At 39.4% G+C, this 21,481-nt stretch overlaps 2 protein-coding genes across 3 annotated transcripts in view; one reads left to right on the forward strand and one right to left on the reverse strand.

Moving 5' to 3' along the window:
* LOC106082007 (E3 ubiquitin-protein ligase highwire) overlaps positions 1–17,028 on the reverse strand; it is a 150,167-nt gene extending 133,139 nt beyond the window's left edge. The window contains exons 1-14 of one of the 2 annotated variants that reach the window (XM_013244301.2): positions 16,763–17,028; positions 10,997–12,017; positions 10,537–10,908; positions 9,451–10,472; positions 9,300–9,385; positions 8,639–9,242; positions 8,439–8,578; positions 4,156–4,670; positions 3,959–4,095; positions 3,725–3,894; positions 2,586–3,658; positions 2,071–2,526; positions 1,039–1,392; positions 36–971 (exon numbers count right to left, since the gene is read on the reverse strand). In XM_013244301.2, coding sequence (XP_013099755.2) covers positions 36–971; positions 1,039–1,392; positions 2,071–2,526; positions 2,586–3,658; positions 3,725–3,894; positions 3,959–4,095; positions 4,156–4,670; positions 8,439–8,578; positions 8,639–9,242; positions 9,300–9,385; positions 9,451–10,472; positions 10,537–10,908; positions 10,997–12,017; positions 16,763–16,833 — 6,957 coding nt within the window. In that variant the 5' untranslated portion in view covers positions 16,834–17,028. Of the gene's footprint in view, positions 1–35; positions 972–1,038; positions 1,393–2,070; positions 2,527–2,585; positions 3,659–3,724; positions 3,895–3,958; positions 4,096–4,155; positions 4,671–8,438; positions 8,579–8,638; positions 9,386–9,450; positions 10,473–10,536; positions 10,909–10,996; positions 12,018–16,762 lie in introns of both variants that reach the window. The other variant, XM_059368028.1, reaches the window with a different exon arrangement.
* Positions 17,029–18,173: 1,145 nt separating this feature from the next.
* LOC106082026 (uncharacterized) lies at positions 18,174–19,687 on the forward strand. The gene is made up of 2 exons (XM_013244333.2): positions 18,174–18,440; positions 18,725–19,687. Exons 1-2 carry the CDS (start codon positions 18,203–18,205, stop codon positions 19,234–19,236), a joined length of 750 nt encoding a protein of 249 aa, XP_013099787.1. The 5' UTR covers positions 18,174–18,202; the 3' UTR covers positions 19,237–19,687.
* Positions 19,688–21,481: the final 1,794 nt, after the last annotated feature.

Raw genomic sequence — 21,481 nt, forward strand, 5'->3', positions numbered from 1 at the left:
AGATTGATAAAAGGATTTTTTTTTATGAAACCTACTTTGGCATCATTACATGCCAGATTTGCAATATGTGCATAGACCAATGGCAATAGAGTATGAAACAAATTCGATGAACCATAATTGAAAACGTCCAATATCTGTGAGGCTGCCATATGGGCAGGAGTATCCTCAGAGTCAGCGCGAGCCATGGCCACCGGATGGAATTGTGATGAAGCTCCCATTAAGCTTTCCACCGCCTCGGCTCCCACGCGTTCATTGCCATTGAATTTTGTAATTTGGCCATTGCGGAAATTTAAATCATGTATGGAAGAACTTTCCTCAATCATCAAATCCTTGGGATGTATCTCTGTGGCTCCAATTTCAATTTCCATTTCAAATGGATTGGTAGATCTCTTTTCAAACTTCAAAGTTTCAATGATGCCCTTTGAGAAGGACTCCAGCCTTTTGGATAAATCCCTTGCTGCAGACAAGCCTCCAGCTTCAGCGGGCAAATGTGAGGTTCTTGAATTGTTGGCCCAGTTAATATCCATATGCTCTTCAATGGGTGTAATATTATGCTCCGAGTCTATAGTCTGCGAGTGATTTGAGGAATTGTCCGATGGCGATAAAGAGGCAGCCAAAGTGTTGCGAGCCAAAACTAAAAGTTCCGAACATTTCTTAGTTATATCCGAAGCTATTTGTAAAGCTGTGTCCCTCATGGTGGTCTCATTGGACAAAGACACATCGTTGGAAGTGCTGCCATTTGAGCCAAATGTTCCACCATTGCAGCCATTTGTCTCAGATTTAATGGGAGTGCTGTAGTAGAGAATACATGGTATCTGGCCACGATGGGCATTGGTGCCATTAAAACTCAAGTCGCAGGCATAAAATTGGAAGGTAGTGCCACAAGGACCTCTTACTGAAGGCAAACCACCATCTCCTGAACATGTTCGATGACCTTGAGAACAAAATCTCAAAGCATAGCGGGAATTTTCCTTTAAATAAATGGAAAAAAGAAAACATTTATTTTCAAATGTGATTTATAATTTTCTGAAAACTCACCTTTATTAAAACCGAACGTTCAAATTTCACCTCAGCCATATCGTTTTGTACCACAGTCTGATCATAGGTCCCCGACACTGATTCCAGAGTTTCCCATTTATGCTGCTGTTGCTGCAATGGCTGTTGTTGCTGCAAATCCCCCGAAGTATCACATAACAATTCCAATTGATATTCATAACTTCCGGATCCGGTGTATACCATACAACCGGCCACTGCTATGCCACTACGATCTACTGAGAAGGCAATTGCATCGGGACCAAAGCTACCGGTATTCCAAGTGCGGCTCTGATCACAACGAGCAAATCTTGAACCAGACGAGTGCAGAGTACGCGGAGGCACAAACATTTTGTCATACTGTAATTAGAGAATAGAAAACAAGTAAAAATGCGTTAAGTTCGGCCGGGCCGAATCTTATATAGCCTCCACCATAGATCGCATGTGAAAAGTTCTTTGAATGACTTGAGCTGCATCAAGTTACAGAACGTACTTTTCGCTAAAGACTTAAACTGTTCATGCCTCAATCAATGCTTTAATTGAGCTGAATCCTCTTAGAACATGTTAAGCTATTTAACTAGGAGCATTTGTTCACAATTTATAACGGTACTTTCGTTATAAATTCGTTAAGTGGAACGGGAAAGCGACAAGCGAAAAAATGTAAACAAATCCGGACCAATCTTGACGCTCTCAATCTGTTGCAACCTTCATGCAAAATCTCAAAATTTTAGTTTTCGCCGTTTTGTCTAGACGTTGGCTATTATTCCACCTTTCAATATACATCTGTACTATAATTGAGGTAAAACATGTCCGATCATGCCCAAATTGCTACCTTTGTACCAATGACTCTTACCTATAAATTTGAAGTCGATAGCTCAACTTATACTACAATTGTTGACGCACCCGCTCATACAAATTTTAATGAGTTGCATCCTATGGTGGAGGGTATAAAAATGTAGCATGCGAGGCTTAAAAGCTTATCTAAAAATTTAAATGCTGCAAATTTTCCCACAAACATTTCAAGCAATTTATACTTACGTCTCCTATGGCCGTTTGATAAACTATCTCCGCCAACACTCTTGCCAACAAATGACAACAGTTGTCAATTAGACCCTGATTGAAGTCCTTACTACAATAACTACTGCTTGAATATGTGTAAGGCACACTCCTATTGTAGATGTTCTCCAAACGATCCCTTATGGGATTAGCAATAATATCCAGAAGACGCATTAACACATCCTTAAAAGTCCAGGAATTACTTAGAAAATCACGTTTCTCCTGTTGCGTGCGATAGATCATCTGCTCCACTAATATGGGATATTGATGTGAATCGGTTGAGGAAAGCATGGGTAGTCCAGAATTATCACTGGGACTGACAATTGAATGCCGATCATTGCCATGGTTAAGCAAAGCAAAGGTTGATCTTAATTTAACCGTTGGCGAACAAAGCCCAGCCAATATGGCACTCAGCAAACGGGAATGCAAAGTTCCTTGCTAAAATCACAACAGAGAATTAGAGTCTTATCTCCTTTGGGAGAAACTAAAGCACATACCTTATCCATCTCCGATAGTAAGTCACACAAACAATTCCATTTCAAAGTAGATGTGGGATAGAAAACCCCAAAACAAGCCACAAAACTTATATGGCATTCATCCAATATCTCCAAGGCCATGGATAGGGCCTCATCGCTGCTAATGTCCTGGAAGATGTCATCACAGAAGATACCTATCAACATGGCCCTAACATTGCCAATGCATTCGGCCAGTTGTATATTCTCCATGTTGGATTTCTTCATGGGTGATTGATTGCCTACGCCAGACCCAGATACTCCGCCGCCTGCACCGCCAATGTTGTCATTGAAATATTTTGTCAACAGACTGTTGGAGGGTTTTGTAAATTTCGTAACATCCTTTTCCGTTCTATTGCCCATAGTCTTGTGAGTCGAGGCTGTTGAAATGTATTCGGCTATTTCATCTGATGTTCCATACTGAGGATAAATTTCATTTGTATACTTTCGCAGTAGGCGTAAGCAGGACTTATTGACATGTATCAAATATTCCAGAGATTGCTTGACCTGCAATTGATGGGACATATCACGCTGCTCCCTTAGATAGCCTTTGAACGCCTCCCAGGACCAGTTTAGCATTAAGACCAAACTCTCGAAGCATTCTTTGGTAACGCTGTTGGCAAATTCTTTGGTAACCCGTTTCACTGGATCTATATCGACTGGTGCCGGAGGCTGTTTAGATTCTTGGGTGATAAGTCGATATAATATGGCTGGAATCTGACCAGAATTAACATCGGTTCCATTGTTGGCTTTCTTCGAAGATTTAAAAGTGAAGACAACTTGATCTTCGGTTGTCACTGTTGCCTGGCCACATGAGCCACAATCTGAGGAAGGGCCTGCAATGCGGGCCCATACCAAATACCAGCGTCCTGCGGTGATACTCACCGCCTTGGGTAACAGAATATGGTATTTACTGCGAGCAGGGCATTCAAAGGGAATTTCTTTGGTTTCACTTATCAATGTACCCTCCTTCTCATAGCCGCCACCGTCGCAGCCCATGTCGTAAAGCTTAAGTTTACAAGAATATTCGCCACGGCCGCCGAACATGCCAAAGCCATCTGTGAAAAAAAAAACGAGTCTCCGATCAGTTTTAAGGTGTGCCGTTGGAGTTAGTATAAACTTACAAATCATTACATCGGTATCAGCCGAAAATCGTATAGCCTCCACACTATGTCCTGAATAGCCCCAACCTCCTCCAAAGTTGTCAAAACGATTGCATATCTGATACTGATTGTCCTTTTGCTCTTTGCTTTGATTATCCTCCTTGGGAGAAATGTCTTCGAAACAAGCAGGTCTAGGCCCGGAAAAAAAATATTTCCATCAACAATCTTCAAAAAGCTGGCAATTCAAAGACTTACATGAAATCCTGAGCCGATGTCAGCACATCCAAACAGGCCAATAAATTGAGTGAGGCATGCAAGCGAGATATTTTCGAATCCAATTTATTTGGCAATGATAACTCAGGTGTTAACAAAGCCCTATAGTTCGAGGAGTTCTGCAGAGGATTGAAAGAATTATCAAAATTTAGACGGTGCTTATACATATTTCCCCATACCATTCCACTCTGTTGTATCTCACTGGCCAGCACGTTATAGCTGAGCACCTTCTTTTGATTGCAATCGTAAACCCACAAAATATTGTACATGGGATCCATGGCAAATGCTAATTTTGTATAGGTTTTATCATTTATTGCAGCCGTTGACGAAGAGGCCGCCGCCTTGGGCGAAGATGGGCTCTTTAAAGACCCCTTGGCATATTCGCGATTTCGCTCCTTACGCTGTATACTAGACGAGGGGTTATGCATGTGATTGTCTTGCAAGTCGAACATTTGATTTCTTGCCTCATGCATACTTCGGGACATTTGCTCATTAATGGCATTGGAGGAGCTGGGACCCAGTTGCACCATAGTGTTCTGATCTACATTTTGATTGACTTCGGGCACCACCTTGGGCTTATTCGAATGTTCCATTTTAGCAAAGTCCACTTGATTGTAGTAATGAGCTGTACAATTGCCATCGCGACGATTTATGGAAATTGCACTAAATGTCAAGGGTATTGTGGGTATCATTACTGGCAAATGAAAAGAAAATACAAAACCGTTTTAAAATTTAATTTTCAGAAAATAAATATCGTCAAAATTTGACTTTTGATGAAAAACTAAATGACCCGAAGAAAAATTTTAAAATTAGATAGCTTTTTAAATAATTTGTGGCTAGTGCCCAGACCCATTGGCATTGAAGCCACATTATTTATTTTCTTTTTTTAAATATTTGCTATCCACTTTAAAAATCACGCCATAAAGCTATCTCGACGAACATATCTTATAAAAGAATCACATATTTTTTTCTGGCCAAGTCGGCCTAATTTTCCGCTTAGGTCTTTTTTGGCGTGGGAGCTCCCAGGGATATCAGATTCGTACCTTAGGTTAGGTTAGGTTGAAAAGAGGGTGCAGATATTAATCCGCCCCATGTCACTATGGACATGCACCTAAGCCAGTAATCGGCTTGTTGGGCGCTCTAAAAACTATAAAGTAGCCTCTAAAAAGAAAATTATAAGTTATGAATTCCGTGCTACTTACAAAATCCTTAATTGTATCACTCCCCTAAGTTGGTTCAGTAATAGCCTCGTCTTCTCACCATCTAGATCCCCCTATTGGACTTTCGCCGTCCTACCGATCGTTTCGCTATTCCACAATGTTGCATGCGCATTCGTCGCCCACTCCAAGTTTATTGACGGCAGTCCTCTGGCCTTCACCGCCAAATCGTTCGCCCTTTCATTTCCCCTTAATCCGTTATGGCCCGGCACCCAAACGTTGTTGATTTTCCCATCCTCAGAGACGGCGTTAATCTCCTTCTTACACTGCAAGACTGTTCGTGACCTTACCGTCCTGGTGTTATTGCCCTTATGGAAATTTTACTGTCGGTAAAGATATTCAAACTCGACGTCCTCGCGATAGCACCACATCACTTCACGCATTCCCTGATCATCCGGATCTCCGCCTGCAGGACCGTATTATGGTCAGGCAGTCTAAAACTGATCTCAGTCCCTGGGTTCTCAATGTAAACCCCCAATGTCCACTCTGTCCTCTAGCTTTGATCCATCCGTGTAACATGATCTTCCAGATGACAATACTAGGGTTCCGTCAATCCAAGACTGTGCCGATAGCAGCAGTGCCTCGCACTCAACTTCAAGGTTCATCTCAGGTATCCGATCGGAAACCTCTTCCCTTTCTTCCAGGTTTGATTGAAAATGTGATGTTTTTCAAATAAATAAGAACAACCTACACCTCTAAATTTTTTTCTTTTTGGCATTCGATTCGTTCGCCAATTCATTGATTGAACGAACAGAGTGACACAAAGAAAAAAATGTTTAGTGGTCTAGGCAGTAAGTTCTTTCAATCATTTTTTAACTGAATCAGAAAATCTCATTGTAGTACAGTTGGGTCTAAACAAGTTATGACTGTCCGTTTTGGAGAAGTCTAACCGCTCGAAATTTTAATAAATACTTTCTCTATATAGAAGATAAAATCCCCCAACAAAGACAGCCTTTCGACTAAATTTTTTTTTCTAATCTCAAATACCTTTCATTTGAGCCATATATTGGCATGGTCGAAAATGTTTCACCTTTGGGGGTGTTTAGAGGAAGGGGTGATGCCCTAAATACATGTATATCAAATTCGTACTCTACTCCCAAATACCTTTATTTGTGCCCTATTTTGCTATGGTGAGTAAAAAATTGCTGTTTATGGGGTATTTTGGGAAAGGGGTAGACCCTCAGAAAATTGGTCCCGAAAGTGGGTATCAATTCTTGCTCTACTTGGTGGTCCTCCAATCGCTAAGGCCTGAAAATGTATTCGCAACGTGCTCTATTCTCATATATTTGAACCCCATATTGACATTGGCCTCAAAATTGAATATCAAATTCGTTTTCTAATCTCAAATACCATTCACTTAAACCCCTTATTGAAAAAGCCAGCAAATATGTCCGGTTTAGAGTACGGACCCTAAAAACTATGAATATCGAGCTCCACTGTCTTGAAGACCCAAATTGACTTGATAAGCAAATAGGTCCTATTTGGAGGTTGTTATGGTGGTGGGACGTCCCCTAGGCAGTTGGTCCCGAATGTTGATGTCAGATTCATGGTCTACTCCCAAATACCCTTCATTTGAGCTCCATTTTTCCATAATCGCCAAAGATGACCGATTTGGGGGTTAGGTTGGCCACTGAATGACTTGGCTTTGAAAATATATATCAGATTCGTGTTCTACTCTAAAATACCTCTTATATGAGCCTCATATTGCAATGGTCAGCAAATACTTCCTATTTGTGTGGTTTTATGGGGGTGTGGTGGCCCCATAGACACTTTTCCCTAACATTGATATCAGATTCGTGCTTTACTTCCAAAGACCTTTCATTTGAGCTCCATATTGCTATGGTCGTAAATTTGTCTTCTGTGTTGGATGTTCTCGGGGATGGGCGGCCTCTTAAACACTTGGTCCCACATCTGGATTTCAGATTAGTATTCTACACTCAAATACCTTTTATTTAGGCCCCATATTGCCATGGTCAGTAAATAAGTCCTGTTTGGGGGAATACCAAATTTTTGTTTGTAGGTTACTACAAAAGAGAACACAAAATTTCGCTTAAATCGCAAAACCGATCTCCGAGATCTGGCGTTTCTTAAAATTAGGGTAAAGGGGAGGGTCCGCTCCCCCTTCAGATATCAAAAAATGTAGTACTCTATTTTCACCACGGGATCATTATGCACCATCTGCGAAAGTTTCAAGAAAATCGGTTCAGCCGTTTCTAAGTCTATAAGGACCACACAAACAAACAAACATAAATTGATTTTTATATATAAGATTTGCATATTTTCTATAAAATTTTAATTGGATCAATTAAAAATTTAATTGAATAATTTGGAAATTTCAATCATCTTTTAATTGGATCAATTAAAAAATTTTATGCATTTTTTTTTTTGGAAATTTTTTCAATCACCTTTTTCAAAAACTGTGAATGATATTATCGTTTTCGTGATTGAAGCAGTTTCAATTAGAAAATTAATTAAAAATTAATCATTTAATTTCGTGATTGAAGTCGATTATTATTTTTTTCTGGGTATTCACATTTTATAAACCCCAAATGTCAAGCCTTATAATCTTTCTTCTCTTCGTATTTTACAAAGCTTCATAATCCCATAAGATTTGCCATTCCTTCCTCGTGGTATACAGGGTTCAAACAAGTTTGGTTCTAGGGTAACTTCCTTCAAAAATCGATAATGCCTGTGCTGTTCGAGCAAGCAATTGACAACAATGAACCCATTTAATTCTAGATACACCCCAGAAAGACAAGGGCGAGTCTCAGAACTACAAGACTACTCGTCCCTCTGGCGCGCTAGTCAACCATGCTTGCATGTCTTCGGATACAGGTAAATGTAAAATTTCCATGCATATTCCATTAAGGAACAGGGGATGTTTCCCTAATATTAAGGAGTGCAGTCCGATTAAAGTTTAAGCTCAGTGATAAAGGATCTCTTTTTTAATGCTGAACTCAATCGATGTGCCGCTTAACGACACTACTTAGGTGAGAAGTTTTAACATTGCAGGATACCCCATAAATGAAGTCAGCATTAGTAAGGGAAAATGTTTTCTCATGTTCACGTCGGGATTCGAACTCGACATTATAGGCGGTCATGATAACCTCTTCGCATCTATGGCCTCCACCGGATGCATGTGCAGCAGTTCTCAGAGGACTATGAGATAAGTTTAATATTTCTATCGATTCCCCGAAGATTAAATTCCCTAAAGGTTAATTACGTTTTTATGGGACCATACATACGTATTGTTTTCTTATTGGCAGCCACATTCATTTTTGGCAGCATCTGTGTGGTTATTAAGGATTCATCCAATTTAATAAATGTCTGGTCACCGCTTGCTCCTATCCAGGTAGCCTTTTTGCCAAAACTAGGACCTATACCACTGTAAAAATAAAAACTTTATTATACTTTCCATCCCAAAATTGATAAAAATCAGACTTACAATACCACTCCTGGAGTGCAATGCCACAAAATCTTTTGCCTTTGTGATATAAGTTGAGCCACCGTGGCCTTTTCCGGCAGCGATTCACTATTAACCAAAGCCTCGCGAAATTGGGCAGCACTACTGGCTTTCTCACCATCACCGCGAGAATTCGAGCCCTTCTGTTGAAAGTCATGGGGTAAACGACCTAGCTGGCCTTTTTGGAAGTTGCCGAAGGTATAAACCAGACCCTTATAGGTCAAGAGTACAGTGTGATTGCTACCAGCAGCCACCTGGCAAACATTGCCAGGAACATTAACACGCACTGGTCCGCTAACTGGTTGCATGTCACCAGTACCCAATTGCCCGAATTGATTACTGCCAAAGGCGTAAACTTCTCCAGAGAGTGTTAAGAGGACGGTATGATGGAGGCCACAGGATACTTGAACCACAGGAGATGTGGAAGGCATCTGCAAAAGCTGAGGAGCCAAGGGGGCCACACGAGGTGGATTTTCTTCGGCATGACTGCTAGTATCATCAATGGACTTCTTATCCTTGCGACGCATAATAAGACTCTTGGAGCGTTGACGGTTGAGTTGTTTATTCGAGTCCTTGGTGTCTGAAACTTTATAAGAAGTTGTGAAAAAGTACTCAATTTTTAAAAAGCATTTAAAATACCAACCATTTTCAGCTTCCTGCACCGCAATACAAGTGGCGCAAAGGCCACATTTGGAACAGCCAGCATCACCATGGCCACAGGCACATATACTACAAAAAAAAAAGCATTTAAGTCCAATTAGCATTATTTCTATGTCTTCTCTTTTAAAACTTACGCTCCTCCCACTCTTTCCTCCAGTGGCACATTCAAGGAGGATACGCAGGACACATTGTAACCGGTGCATTCCCTACAAACCACACACACCCTACACTGGCCCTGAACCACGCTGTGATCGTCGTAGTCACACAAATTGGAAAAATCGAATTTCAATTTCTTTAGACTTTGCGATTTACCACCTCCATTGGCCGAGCCATCAACGTTTACCGAGGGCGAACTGCTGTTTTCCTTCGATTTGTTGTAGACATGGCCACACTGGCCCTTGTTATTCAAGCCAAACGTAAATACTTGACCCTTGGCATTGAGAGCCACACAGTGGGCTTTGCCCAAACTCACTTTCTGAATATGCTGGTCAGAGAAATCGCTGACAAAGCCCTGGGAATCGCAGTGCACGGTGTCCTTGCCAAACATGATCAGCTTTCCAGTTTTGGTAACAAAGGCCGATGTTCCATTATTACAGGCAGCTTGCACAATAACATGACCCTCAATCTTGGTCATTTTCTTTGGTTTGACCGCCTTGGGTTGACGTCTATTCTTCGAGATGTCGCCATCCTCACCGCGACGAGCTGTGCCAGCAAAATACACAGTACCATCATCATTCACCAGCAGTGCATGGATACCATCATGGCCCACAGCAATGTGGATAATTCGTGATATCTTCGAGATAATCAATTCGGTGAGCTTCATAATAGGTGTTCGACCCACGGATTTCAAACCTAAGGAACTCGATTTGCCATAGTAGTAGACTTTGCCATTGGCACACACCAAACCAAACTCCTTGCCGCAAACAATCTCCTGCAGGTCCACATCATTGGGTATCTTGGGCTCAAAGATGTTATAGGATGCTTGAATTTTCAAGATTTGGTTTTGATTCAATACTTCCTCCTCAAAAGTGGCATACCCCAAGATGCGGAAGCGCTTACGGGACAACTGCAAAGGCAATTCCACCGGCAGGCTATTGTCGCGATCAGCAGTGCGATTTTGATGGCCTATATTCAAGCGGCGCACCACCAAGGAATCCTAAACCAAACAAAAATCAAATTATGCAGCATGTTTTGTGGAGACAAGAAGACACTCAACTTACATCTCTATTGGTGCATATGGCATTGAGGGAATCCTCATCGGTGAAAAGGGTGTAGTTGAAACCCTCCCTTATGGGTAGCATATTGACAGGATTCATGCTCTTTATGGTCAGCAATTCGGTATTGACCAAATGCAAATGATCGGCATTTCGTTTTGAATTCCTACGATAGTAGAGTTGACCATTGCTGTAGCCCAACCAACCGGTTTTCTCTTTGGTAAACTCATCATTCTGCATATAAATGTGTCCTTTATAGGACCCATTGTAGCCAGTTCCAATCTTAAGAAGGGCACCACCCAACAGCAAATATAAATATGTGCCATCCGAAGCCAAAGCTGGTTCCGTAAAGCCTCCAAAGGGAGCCTTGATGTTGAACTGTAAACAAATAGAGGTTAGTAAATAAGTTGGAACCCATTAAAGCAAAGATTCCTACTGCTATAATCTCATATATGCTTCCATTTACCTCATCCACCAATGAATTAACCGGCACACCCTTTGTATAAAACTCCGGACATGTGGGCTTGGCCAAGGCAGCGCTTATCACTGTACGCTGTAACATTCCCAAGACTGCGGGCATTTGAATGCGCTGAATCGACAAGTGCCTTGGTGACATAATAAGAGCCGCTATAGCTTTCAACATTTTTCCAGTATCTCCTCGGGCAATACACAGGCCCACCAAAGCTGAACAGGCCACTGCAGACCAATCACCTTCATTGCCGGCCACACCAGCACTACTCTCTGTGGTGGTGCCCGTGCTCATGGTGGCCAAATCCAGCAATAAATCATACAAAGGATTTATAAGTTCCTCGGGTTCATGCTTAAATGACTCCGGCTGTTGGCCTTGAATAACATCGAGCAAGGCTTTTAAAGCCTTCGAGCAAAGCATTGGTTGAATATGACGTGCCTCTGAAATCAATTCAAAGAGACTGCGTAAACCCGCACCCACAATCAGTGGAACAGAGACAATTTTAGTCTCCTTCTCAATGCACTCCTCAGAGTCCGATTCCACATCACTGTTGGCAGAGTCTTGGCGCGAACGTTTGCCACCTCCCACACCACCTGGTGCTGGGGCCACAACTCCAGCCCCATTGGCACCTCCAACTTGTTGCAGTGCATTTAGAGTATGGCAAGAACACTCTATAGACTGATTGCTGGCCAAACAGGAGCCACAAAGGAGGCAACATGTTGAATTGATGTTGGGTAAATGTCTTACATTACCGCTTAGCTCGTAGAATAATAAACGCCTAGTTTCTGCTTCCAGAACGGTGGAACGTATGGCAGAAAATACTGCAAATTGGGAGGCATTCGATTGCAGTTCGATGTGTGCCACTGGAAATGCTGGACACAATAGAAGTTGTTCCTTAATTAATGGTGGATCCAAAGGATTAAGCACACGCAGCTCAGGATTTCCATCCAAAATAGCTATTGGCGATTTCTTATCCTTGTTTTTACGTTTGCCTTGTTTTCGTTCATTTTGAACTTTCCTGTAAAGACAAAGTTGGAAAAATGTTAGATTAGGTTAGGTTGAAAAGAGGGTGCGTATATTAATCCGCTCCATGCCACTATGGACATACCCCTAAGCCAGTAAAAAATAAGTAAGAGCGTGCTAAGTTCGTCCGGGCCGAATCTTATATACCCTCCACCATGGATCGCAATTGTCGAGTTGTATGCGCGGTATCTCTTTTTCGGCAAACAAAGAATATTGAATTAGAATATGCTATCGTGTAATATTTCACTTCATTCGGATAAGAATTGCGCCTTGTAGGGACTCAAGAAGCAAAATCGGGGGATCGGCTTATATGGGAACTGTATCTAGCTATTGATCGATTCAGACCATATTAGACACGTATGTTGAAGGTCATGAGAGAAGCCGTTATACAAAATTTCTTCCAAATCGTATGAGAATTGCGCCCCCTAGAGGCTCAATAAGTCAAGATCTCAGATCGGTTTATATGGCAGCTATATCAGGTTCTATACCGATCTACGCCATACTCAACACAGTTATTGGAAAAGATACCAAAACACTACATGCAAAATTTCAGTCAAATCGGACAAAAATTGGGCCCTCTAGAGGCTAAAGAAGTCAAAACCCAAGATCGGTTTATATGGCAGCTATATCAACATATTGACCGATTTGGCCCATTTACAATCCCAATCGACCTACACTTATAAAAAATATTTGTGCAAAATTTCAAGCGTCTAGCTTTACTCCTTCGTGCTTTCGACAGACAGCGTGCTTTCGACAGACAGACGGACGGACGGACGGACGGACAAGGCTAAATCGACATAAAATGTCATGATGATCAAGAATATATAAACTTTATGGGGTCTTAGACGCATATTTCGAGATGTTACAAACAGAATGACCCCCATCCTATGGTGGAGGGTATAAAAAATTAAATTTCCCAAAACGTACCCATAACGGAACATATTGGACGTACTTTGTTTCAATTGGCTATGACAGAACATTTGTTTCACTAGTCGAACTCAGAATAGATTTCCATTCATTCTGACAGCTACGTAGACACTTCTCTCATTTCATCTGCGTGCCGGGCCACAGAGATATCCCAGGGAAGTGTTAAGCGAACGAGCTTGCGAGACTAGGAACTACTCAACACATTCCAGGGATACTGGAATCTGTGGATATGCCTCTAGAGACATGTAAGTTTAGTTTTCTGGAACAGCCCCGAAGGACAACGAATGGTAGATGATCACAAAGAGAGGGCTGTGAGCAATCGAAAACTATATGGCCTAATCTAGAAGAGGTCTACCGCTTTGCTGTCATTGACTAGAACAGTCGTCTCAGTCATTGTGTCCGTCATAACTGGTCACTGTCTAATCGAAAAACATGCTGACAGACTGAAGGTTACCAGCAACGGATTTTGCAGAAGCTATGAGGACATCGAAGAAGAAGAGACCATAGAACACCTTCGGTGTGTGTGTCACTAGCATTCAGAAGGAGCTCCACTTTAGGTTTTCATTTCTTTGAGAATCTTTCTGATTTAGAAGATGTGAACATTCGCAAGTTTTTCGGCTTTTTAAAGCGATATGTATGGTTCGTGGATTCTGCTAAAAATTTATACAAAATAAATTTAGTTGAAGGGCATATTTTTATTCTACATACCAAACTTTTGTCAAACCAGCAAAAACTAAAGCTTCTAGGAACCGAACAAGGGTGATCGAGGGACCGGTTTACATAAGATCTATATCAGGTTATTGACTGATTTGGACCGTATTTGGCACATTGGTGGAAGTTGTAACAGAACACCACATGCAAAATTTCAGCCAAATCGGACAAAAATTGGGCCTTGTAAGGGCTCAAGAAGTCAAATCGGAAGATCGGTTTGTATGGAGCTATATCATTTATAGACCGATTTGGTCCGTTCTTGGCAAAGTCATAACAGAACACTACATGCAAAATTTCAGCAAAATCGGACAAAAATGGCGGCTTGTAGAGGCTCAAGATGTCAAATCGGGAGATCGGTTTATATGGGAGCTGAAGCAGGTTATAGACCGAATTTGAACCGTACTAGGCACAGTTGTTGGAAGTCATAACATAACATTTTAGCCAATTCGGACAAAAATTGCGACTCAAGAAGTCAAATCGTAAGATCGGTTTATATGCGAGCTATATATAAATCTAAAACATTTGCAATACCCAACGACCTACGTCAATATTAAGTATCTGTGCAAAATTTCAAGCGGGTAGCTATACGAGTTCGACCGCTAGAGTGATTTCGACAGACGGACGGACATGGCTAGATCGACTCCCAACGTCGAGACGAACAAGAATATGGGATCTAAACGGAATGACTAGATTAGTATACCCCAATCCTATTATGGTGGGTATAAAAACTAAACTATGTTTGTATGTACAAACAACTTCAATTAGGGGATCCCTTATTGAAGTTGTTTGGTGAAATAACAACAGTGCCTCAATCGTACGAACCCATACGAAGTTGTTTACAGTGTACGGTGGTTCTTCCTATGCCCGAGGGTGTGTCACTGCCCATCTTCAAATTATAAGTATGCACCTCATATTTAAAGTGCCCCGCTTTTGGCGAGATTGTCCCGCTTTTTTTTAACGTTCCCACTTTTTTCCAATCCCGCCAAATCTTAGTTTTCTTAAAAAATTAACACTTTATCGAAAAATGTCCCACTTTTTTATATAAATACATACAAAGTAAGATATAGATTTGGTGTTTTTAATTCATAAAAATTCTAAAAAGTATTTTTGAGGAACCTTTTCCAAAATGTGTTTAAATTTTCTCAAAGAACTAAAAAATAAAATTTCGCGTTAAAGGGTCGATTTTTAATTAAGTTTTTATTATTACAGGCGACATCGCACAGTGGCGCTGTTTGAGTTTTTTTTTTTTTTTTGTTGCCAAAATATCTAAATATCTATCATATCTGTTGACCGAATAAGATAATTGAATGATTTAAACGGCATATGAAATATAAGAGTTAAGCCTATAAAATGAATATTTAATAAAAAGGGTGCTGCGCGGACTAAATTTTTTTTTTTAATTTAAGGATTTTTTTCTCCTTTTCTAAGGCTTGAATATCTTAAAATTATCAACCAAAACTTAAATTTTTTTTCAAAAATTTGTTTTTAATTTTCATCATAATTCGTAATTTATTTTTTCGGAAATTTTAAGTTATGAAGATTGCCCTTTAATAGGAAAGGGCAATCTTTATCAATTTTTTTTTTTTGTTATTCGGAGAATTTTGTAATCTTTCCAATGACATAATCGAATTTGCAATTGGTAAATGAATAGTTCTACAATTCCTGAAATCTTAAAAAAAAATTTTTTTACTCCAATATCTCATAAAAAGTTATCTATGCGCGTTTTTTTGAGATTTTTAGATCTCTATCTTTTGCGAAAAAAAATCATGACGATCGGTCTACAAATGCCTATTTGGCACTACTTCAAAATTTGAAATGCTAAAGGTGATCTACATTCACGCCACATGTCAGCCTCCGCATCTACAAGGGACTCCAAATTTTGCATAATTATTGGAAACCAAGTTTCGTGTAGATATTCTTTTCCGTTCAAAGGTTATAGACTGTGGAACATGTCCTCCAAACACTTCTTGAACAAGGTCTTTTCAACATTTTTTTAATAGAATATGACCAAAATTTCGATCATGATCGTTATTGAAAACAGTTGAGATTCAATTAAAAAAAAGAGTGAAACAATAATTTTTTTAATTAAAAATTACCAAAAATTGCAATTACGATGGTAATTGAAAAAAAGATCCGGATTCAATTTGAAAGAAATGATTGATTCAATTAATTTTTTAATTGAAAAAATTTATATATTAAATTAAATATTTAATTGAAAAACATTTGTTGATATTGTTTTCTGTGTAGTCTTCATTAAAATCCTTCCATCCATGTGACTTCTTGAACTTAAATTTTCGACAAAATCGAGAATAAATTTTGCATATAAATCCATTCTAGTTGATATCCAAGGTAAAAACTTGCGTCTTTTTTATTTCAGTATTCATTCATTCCAATAGTCAAATTTCCAACAATGTTTACAAAAACAAAAATTAAATCCACGCAGGACAATGCCCTAAAGAATGCAGACACATGATTTTGTTTTGTTTATCAACAAACATTTCACCAGGACCTACATCAACACAGCAGGTGTCTATGTGGTGCGGTATGAGCCGACAATGAATCAAGGTCGTTGACTTTCGAATATCGAAAATAGAAAATAAACAAACAAAAAAACTACTGAAAAATGTAAACAAACATGCCGGCAATCAGCTGTTTACAAAAATCAGCTGATGTCGAAAAGGATTCAAAAACCACCACCACCACTGCACCTCTACCACCCTGCAATCATATGGCATTGCAACCACCAATTTTTCGTATCTAGTCTATACAGCTTGCGTTGTGTGTGTGTGTGTCGTTTTACCAATTGGGTATACATGACAAATTATCCTTTGAAAGGTTTCATTTAAGCATTTTAATTTTTGTTTAAAACAATTTACACCAAAAATGTATAGAAAAACTTTTAATTTTCATATTTCACATAAATAAACTTAAATTTTTTGTCACCGAGAGTGCTAATAACGACTTGCACATATTGAAAAATCAATACCGAACAATGAGTCAATGCGAAGACTTCTGTATCACAGACTTTAGTATACCGAATTTTTCTTGAAGAAAATTTGTATTTTTCACTTTTTTCCATTAATTCTTGTGCACTTTTATTACCTTCTTGTAGTTAAAGTATATAAATCGTAAAAATTTCCACCATATTTTATGGGATTAAGTAATCCGACCATCTTTAGATCGGCTTATGGTTAACACCCACTTTTTTCTTTATACGTATTCTAATTTTCATTGATTTCAACAATTTTTATTTTATTTAATTCCACTAAATGCTATGGATATTATCCATTTTTCGCACAAACTTTATATATGTTTTTATTTATTTAATTATAATTTTTCTATAACGCAAAGCGATCCGCTTTTATTGACACGAAGTGCTATTCGCAGGATGACAAACGAGAAATGTCCTTTTGCATTGAATCTAACCCCCAAAGAACCGAGAATCAGTGACGACATACAATGAATTTATGAATGAATTTGGCACACAAACACACATTTCGTTTAAATGTGCTTGCGTGTGTGTGACTTTCGTTTTCGAAAACCCCTTCAGGGATGTCAATGCATTTCTGGATAATGCATTTGAAATTTTCCAATATGGGAGAAAACTCATACAACAAGTAAAAGCGTGTTCATTTCGGAAGGCCCAAACTTTGGATACCCACTACCACGGTTATATAGATATATTAATATATTGTTTCGCATAGAAATTTTCACAGATTCTCAGGGTGGTGACAATATGGGGCTCAAATTAAAGGCATTCGGTTGTAGAGTAAAAAAATAAATTATTACCCAATTCGGGACCATGTGTGTTGCCGCGTTACCCCAGAGGAACATGTGGGACGATCAAGACTCAAAAGGTCATCGAAAGTATAGTACAAATTGAATTCAAGTCTTTATTTTTATTTGTTCCGAATCAGCTCCTATTGCGGGCAGGTACCAGAAATTGGTGCCAAAACGATTCTCTGGATACCCACCACCTTGCAAGAGTGAATATCATTAGTTCTGCTATGTGCGATTGCGAGGTAACACAATCTTTGGACCATTTGACATTTGAATGCCCAAATGGCGACGCCAACCACAGACGCACAGTTGCGGGCTAATGGTGCCAGCAGACTTTAAATTGATACAATACTCTGACTCAGGATGAGTTAAGCCAAGCAATCAGCCGTCATACAATATTTTTAATTTTTAGCAGTACATGGCATTCTTTTCTCCCATTTGATGACATTTTCAATCGGCAGATTTGACATCTTTAATGATGTTCATGGGGCCTATCCACTTTATGTTTTCGCAAGAGACCTAACCTTCTATTAGTGAATCCTGACTCAGACTGTACAACCAGAAAATTTTCCTGATATTACGCAGATTCTACCACAAGACAAATATCCAGATATAAACCTCAACAATAATCCGAAAATTACACACGAAATCCCCACAAAGGTGTCGTTAGATCTGGTATCTCTTGCACCTTTTGATTAATCCACGGTGACAGCTGTCTCAGTGTCGAAGAAGAAGAAGAGAGTTTGGCAAAAATAAATAAAAATGGGCAAAAACAAGCATTCAAGATCCTTAAAAAAATCAAAATCTAAGAAAAATTTGCATCAGGGAGAAGTGGAACGGATACCCATTCCTTCATACTGTGGAAGTAATGCGAAAGTGGAGGTTGAAAGCTATCTAAAGCATCCGAAAATCAAAATAAAACTACAACAAAAACAATTGCGGCAAGTCCCGGCATGTTATGAGACGGCTACTGATGTCCTAGCTGCAAATTCTGGAATAGGTAAGGGATCAATTCTCAGCTTTAAAATTTTTATTTGGCTAATTTTTTAGTGGTGCATGAAAGCATGTCGTCCTTGATATGTGTATATCTATTGCAAAAAGTTGTGAAATTCTGAGAGGCTCCCTTGTATGTATAAGCCGCCAAATACGAATTCATATCTGCAGCTTAGAAAATATATAGGAAAATGCAAAAGTTGGTGCGGTTGCCGACTAAAAACTCGTATGCGTTTTTAACTGTTGCCACCTAATGTATTTTAAATTGTTTTCATTTTTCGGGCCGGACAGTAGGAAGTTGTAGTTCCATCGAGGTTGTTGACTCCACAAACCCTTTTTCGAATAACAATGGATTTGAATTTGCCAACGACTGCGTCTCGGATTCTTTGTGTGGCACAAAGGCAGAAAAACATAAAAAAGAAATAAACAAAGAAAACATGATGGAAAATCCTCAAACTCCTGGCTACAACCAAAGAAAATTTGATATTTGCCATGACCTATTGGAAAGTCTAAGTCAGGAGTTCACGTGTCTTAAAAATGCTTTCAATGAAATAATTAAGAATGAACAAATGAAGTTGCTCAAAAACGAGGAGGAACTAGAACAATTGAATAAATACTCGGCCGAGTTAAAGACGGAAGAAACTGTGCTGAAACGTGGTACCTGGTGCATAAGATGCGAAAGACCCGCAATATATCTAAACGTCAGAGGGAAGAGATTTTGTTCGGAAGAATGCGAGGGCTTGTATGATTCGCCCAATAATTATATGCCAGATTCTCAACCTCTATACAAAAAGTTTGTGTAACATAACAAAATTCCCCGCCTCCTCTATCAAATATTCCATCGTAGCACATAACATCCTTTTAATATTGATTAATTTAAAATTTTCCTACTTTTAGTTGTATATAGGTAATTAAGTTATCTCTTTGTTTTTTTAATTTAAAACATCTAGTCGGTGTGTATTTGGAAATTTTCTTCTTTAGTTAAAAATCTAGCATTTAGTTAGAAAATTTTGCGTTATCGGAAAAATCGTTTAAGTAACTCGATAAGTCATAGTTTTACCAAAATTTAACAGTACTTCTGGTTCTAAGCCTTGATCTCATTTGTAATACTGGAATATATTAAAAAGTATGTGCGTTGTACAATATATTAAGTTAAAAAGGGGCACGAACTCTTAAATTTAAATTTTTAATGAATTAACAAAAAAACAACTTTGTGTTAAAATACGTAGTATGAATAAAGAAAACAAAATGTGATCAGCTTTAGTTGCAATGAGTAATAATCCTAATTAACACTGAAAGATTAACCATTAGACTAATGGCAACAGATACAGATAATGAATTTGAAGAGAACAGTGTACAATACACTGCTACAACAACAACAACATGAAGAAAACATTTTCCAAAACTGTTGGTATCCGATAATAGTAGTAACTAGGATCATTCCGAACAAATCTTTGATGACTCTATTGGGATTATTCTGGTTAGGCGATGCCAGAATGGCGTCATAAAAGTAATAATGCGGTAGTAGAATATTAGGCAGAACGTTTTGGTTGCCAGCAGAGCTGTAATATTGGTTGAAGTAGACAGGCCCGGGGTATGACAAAATTCACACAATTTTTTTAAATTCGTAAAATTTGGCGTGAATGGCAGTCCCCTTGTTTTAAAAGAGTAAAATTCTATTCTTGATTCGTATTATAAGCGGGAGAAAACGTATGTACGTTTAAAGCTATTATTGGTAGCATTTTGTACATTCTTTGCGGATTAAGCTAGATCTCTAAATTTTGCTTTAGGTAATACAATTACGACATAACGTAGATAAAAAAAAATCGATAGGATATGGATACACATAGATACCAAAACGTACAAAATAATTGCTTACCTTACCAGCAATGGACATGAATGGCTTTTCAAATCGTAATTGGGGCAATGGCCTGAGGACTCCCTTGGGGCGATAATTTTTGATATTGCCTAGGGTTGAGGGACGCTAAAAATGCTCTAGACTATGTAGGACTTTCACGGGCCAACACTGATCTATTTTGCATATTCGTACACCTGGGGCCTCCGCCCAAAAAAGAGACTTCAGATTCATGTGGCTGGGGTCAACATTAGGGGGTTGCAACAAATTAAAAAAAAAAATCGTATTACGCCCTATAAAGTACATTTTTACCTACTATATCAATGGCCTCCAGCGTGAATTCCTATAGTTCAGCTTAAATGATACTTTTCCAATAAAAAGTACTGCTGACAAAGAAACCTTGTTGACCACGTACAAAGTAATTGTCCGGTCTGTGGTAAGTTATGCAGCACCAGTGTGGTCTCATCAGCTCTGTGGCATGCAGTTGAAAAATATTTAGATCAGTTAGAACGCCGATTTTCGAACTCCGACAGGCTGTCTCCTCAGTTCTTACGTGGACCACCTCTATCAGAAGGCAAACATCCCACCTGTGCGAAGACATAACTACATGCTGTCTAAGCAATACCTTCTCCTTCCACCCAAATCATTATCATGTGGATAGGTATCCACCGCCCAGAAGACTTAAGGTAGATCTATATGATCTAGATCGTGAAGTCCAGCGCAACAAGAGAGAAACTTTAGATCAAGCGGTATATTATGCGGGCCTAGAAAACATTCATGCAGACGAAGAAATTGCCATCCCCCGGCAAACCAGAGTGGTTCTGATCCAATTACATGCGGGATGTATATTCCGACACACGTCACCTGCTTAACTGTCCTGTCGGACACACTCGCCTCAGATACAGATCCCTCTGGACGCACCCATCTTAGTCGCAGAGTTTCTGAACCTGGATACTCAACAAAATCAAGCGGACGAAAGGTATAACACAACACACTGCTACAACAACTATCAATCCCATGGCAGCCGGTTGTACGTACCGAATTGACCCGTTGAAGGGCTTCATCACCAAGGGCTGAGACCTCAGTGTACAACACACTGCTACAACAGCAACTGTTGTTGTTGTAGCAGTGTGATGTGTTTCATCCAATCGCCAAATCTGGGAACTCTGCGAATAAGATAGGGTGTCTTCAGA

Source organism: Stomoxys calcitrans, chromosome 4 (assembly GCF_963082655.1).
Source record: "Stomoxys calcitrans chromosome 4, idStoCalc2.1, whole genome shotgun sequence".
In the NCBI taxonomy this organism is placed as follows: Eukaryota; Metazoa; Arthropoda; class Insecta; order Diptera; family Muscidae; genus Stomoxys; species Stomoxys calcitrans.

Coding starts and splice junctions, on each gene's coding strand:
- LOC106082026 (XM_013244333.2), top strand. CDS start 18,203: ATGGGCAAAAACAAGCATTCAAGATCCTTAAAAAAATCAAAATCTAAG. Junction 18,441..18,724: donor AGCTGCAAATTCTGGAATAG/GTAAGGGATCAA, acceptor CGGGCCGGACAG/TAGGAAGTTGTAGTTCCATC.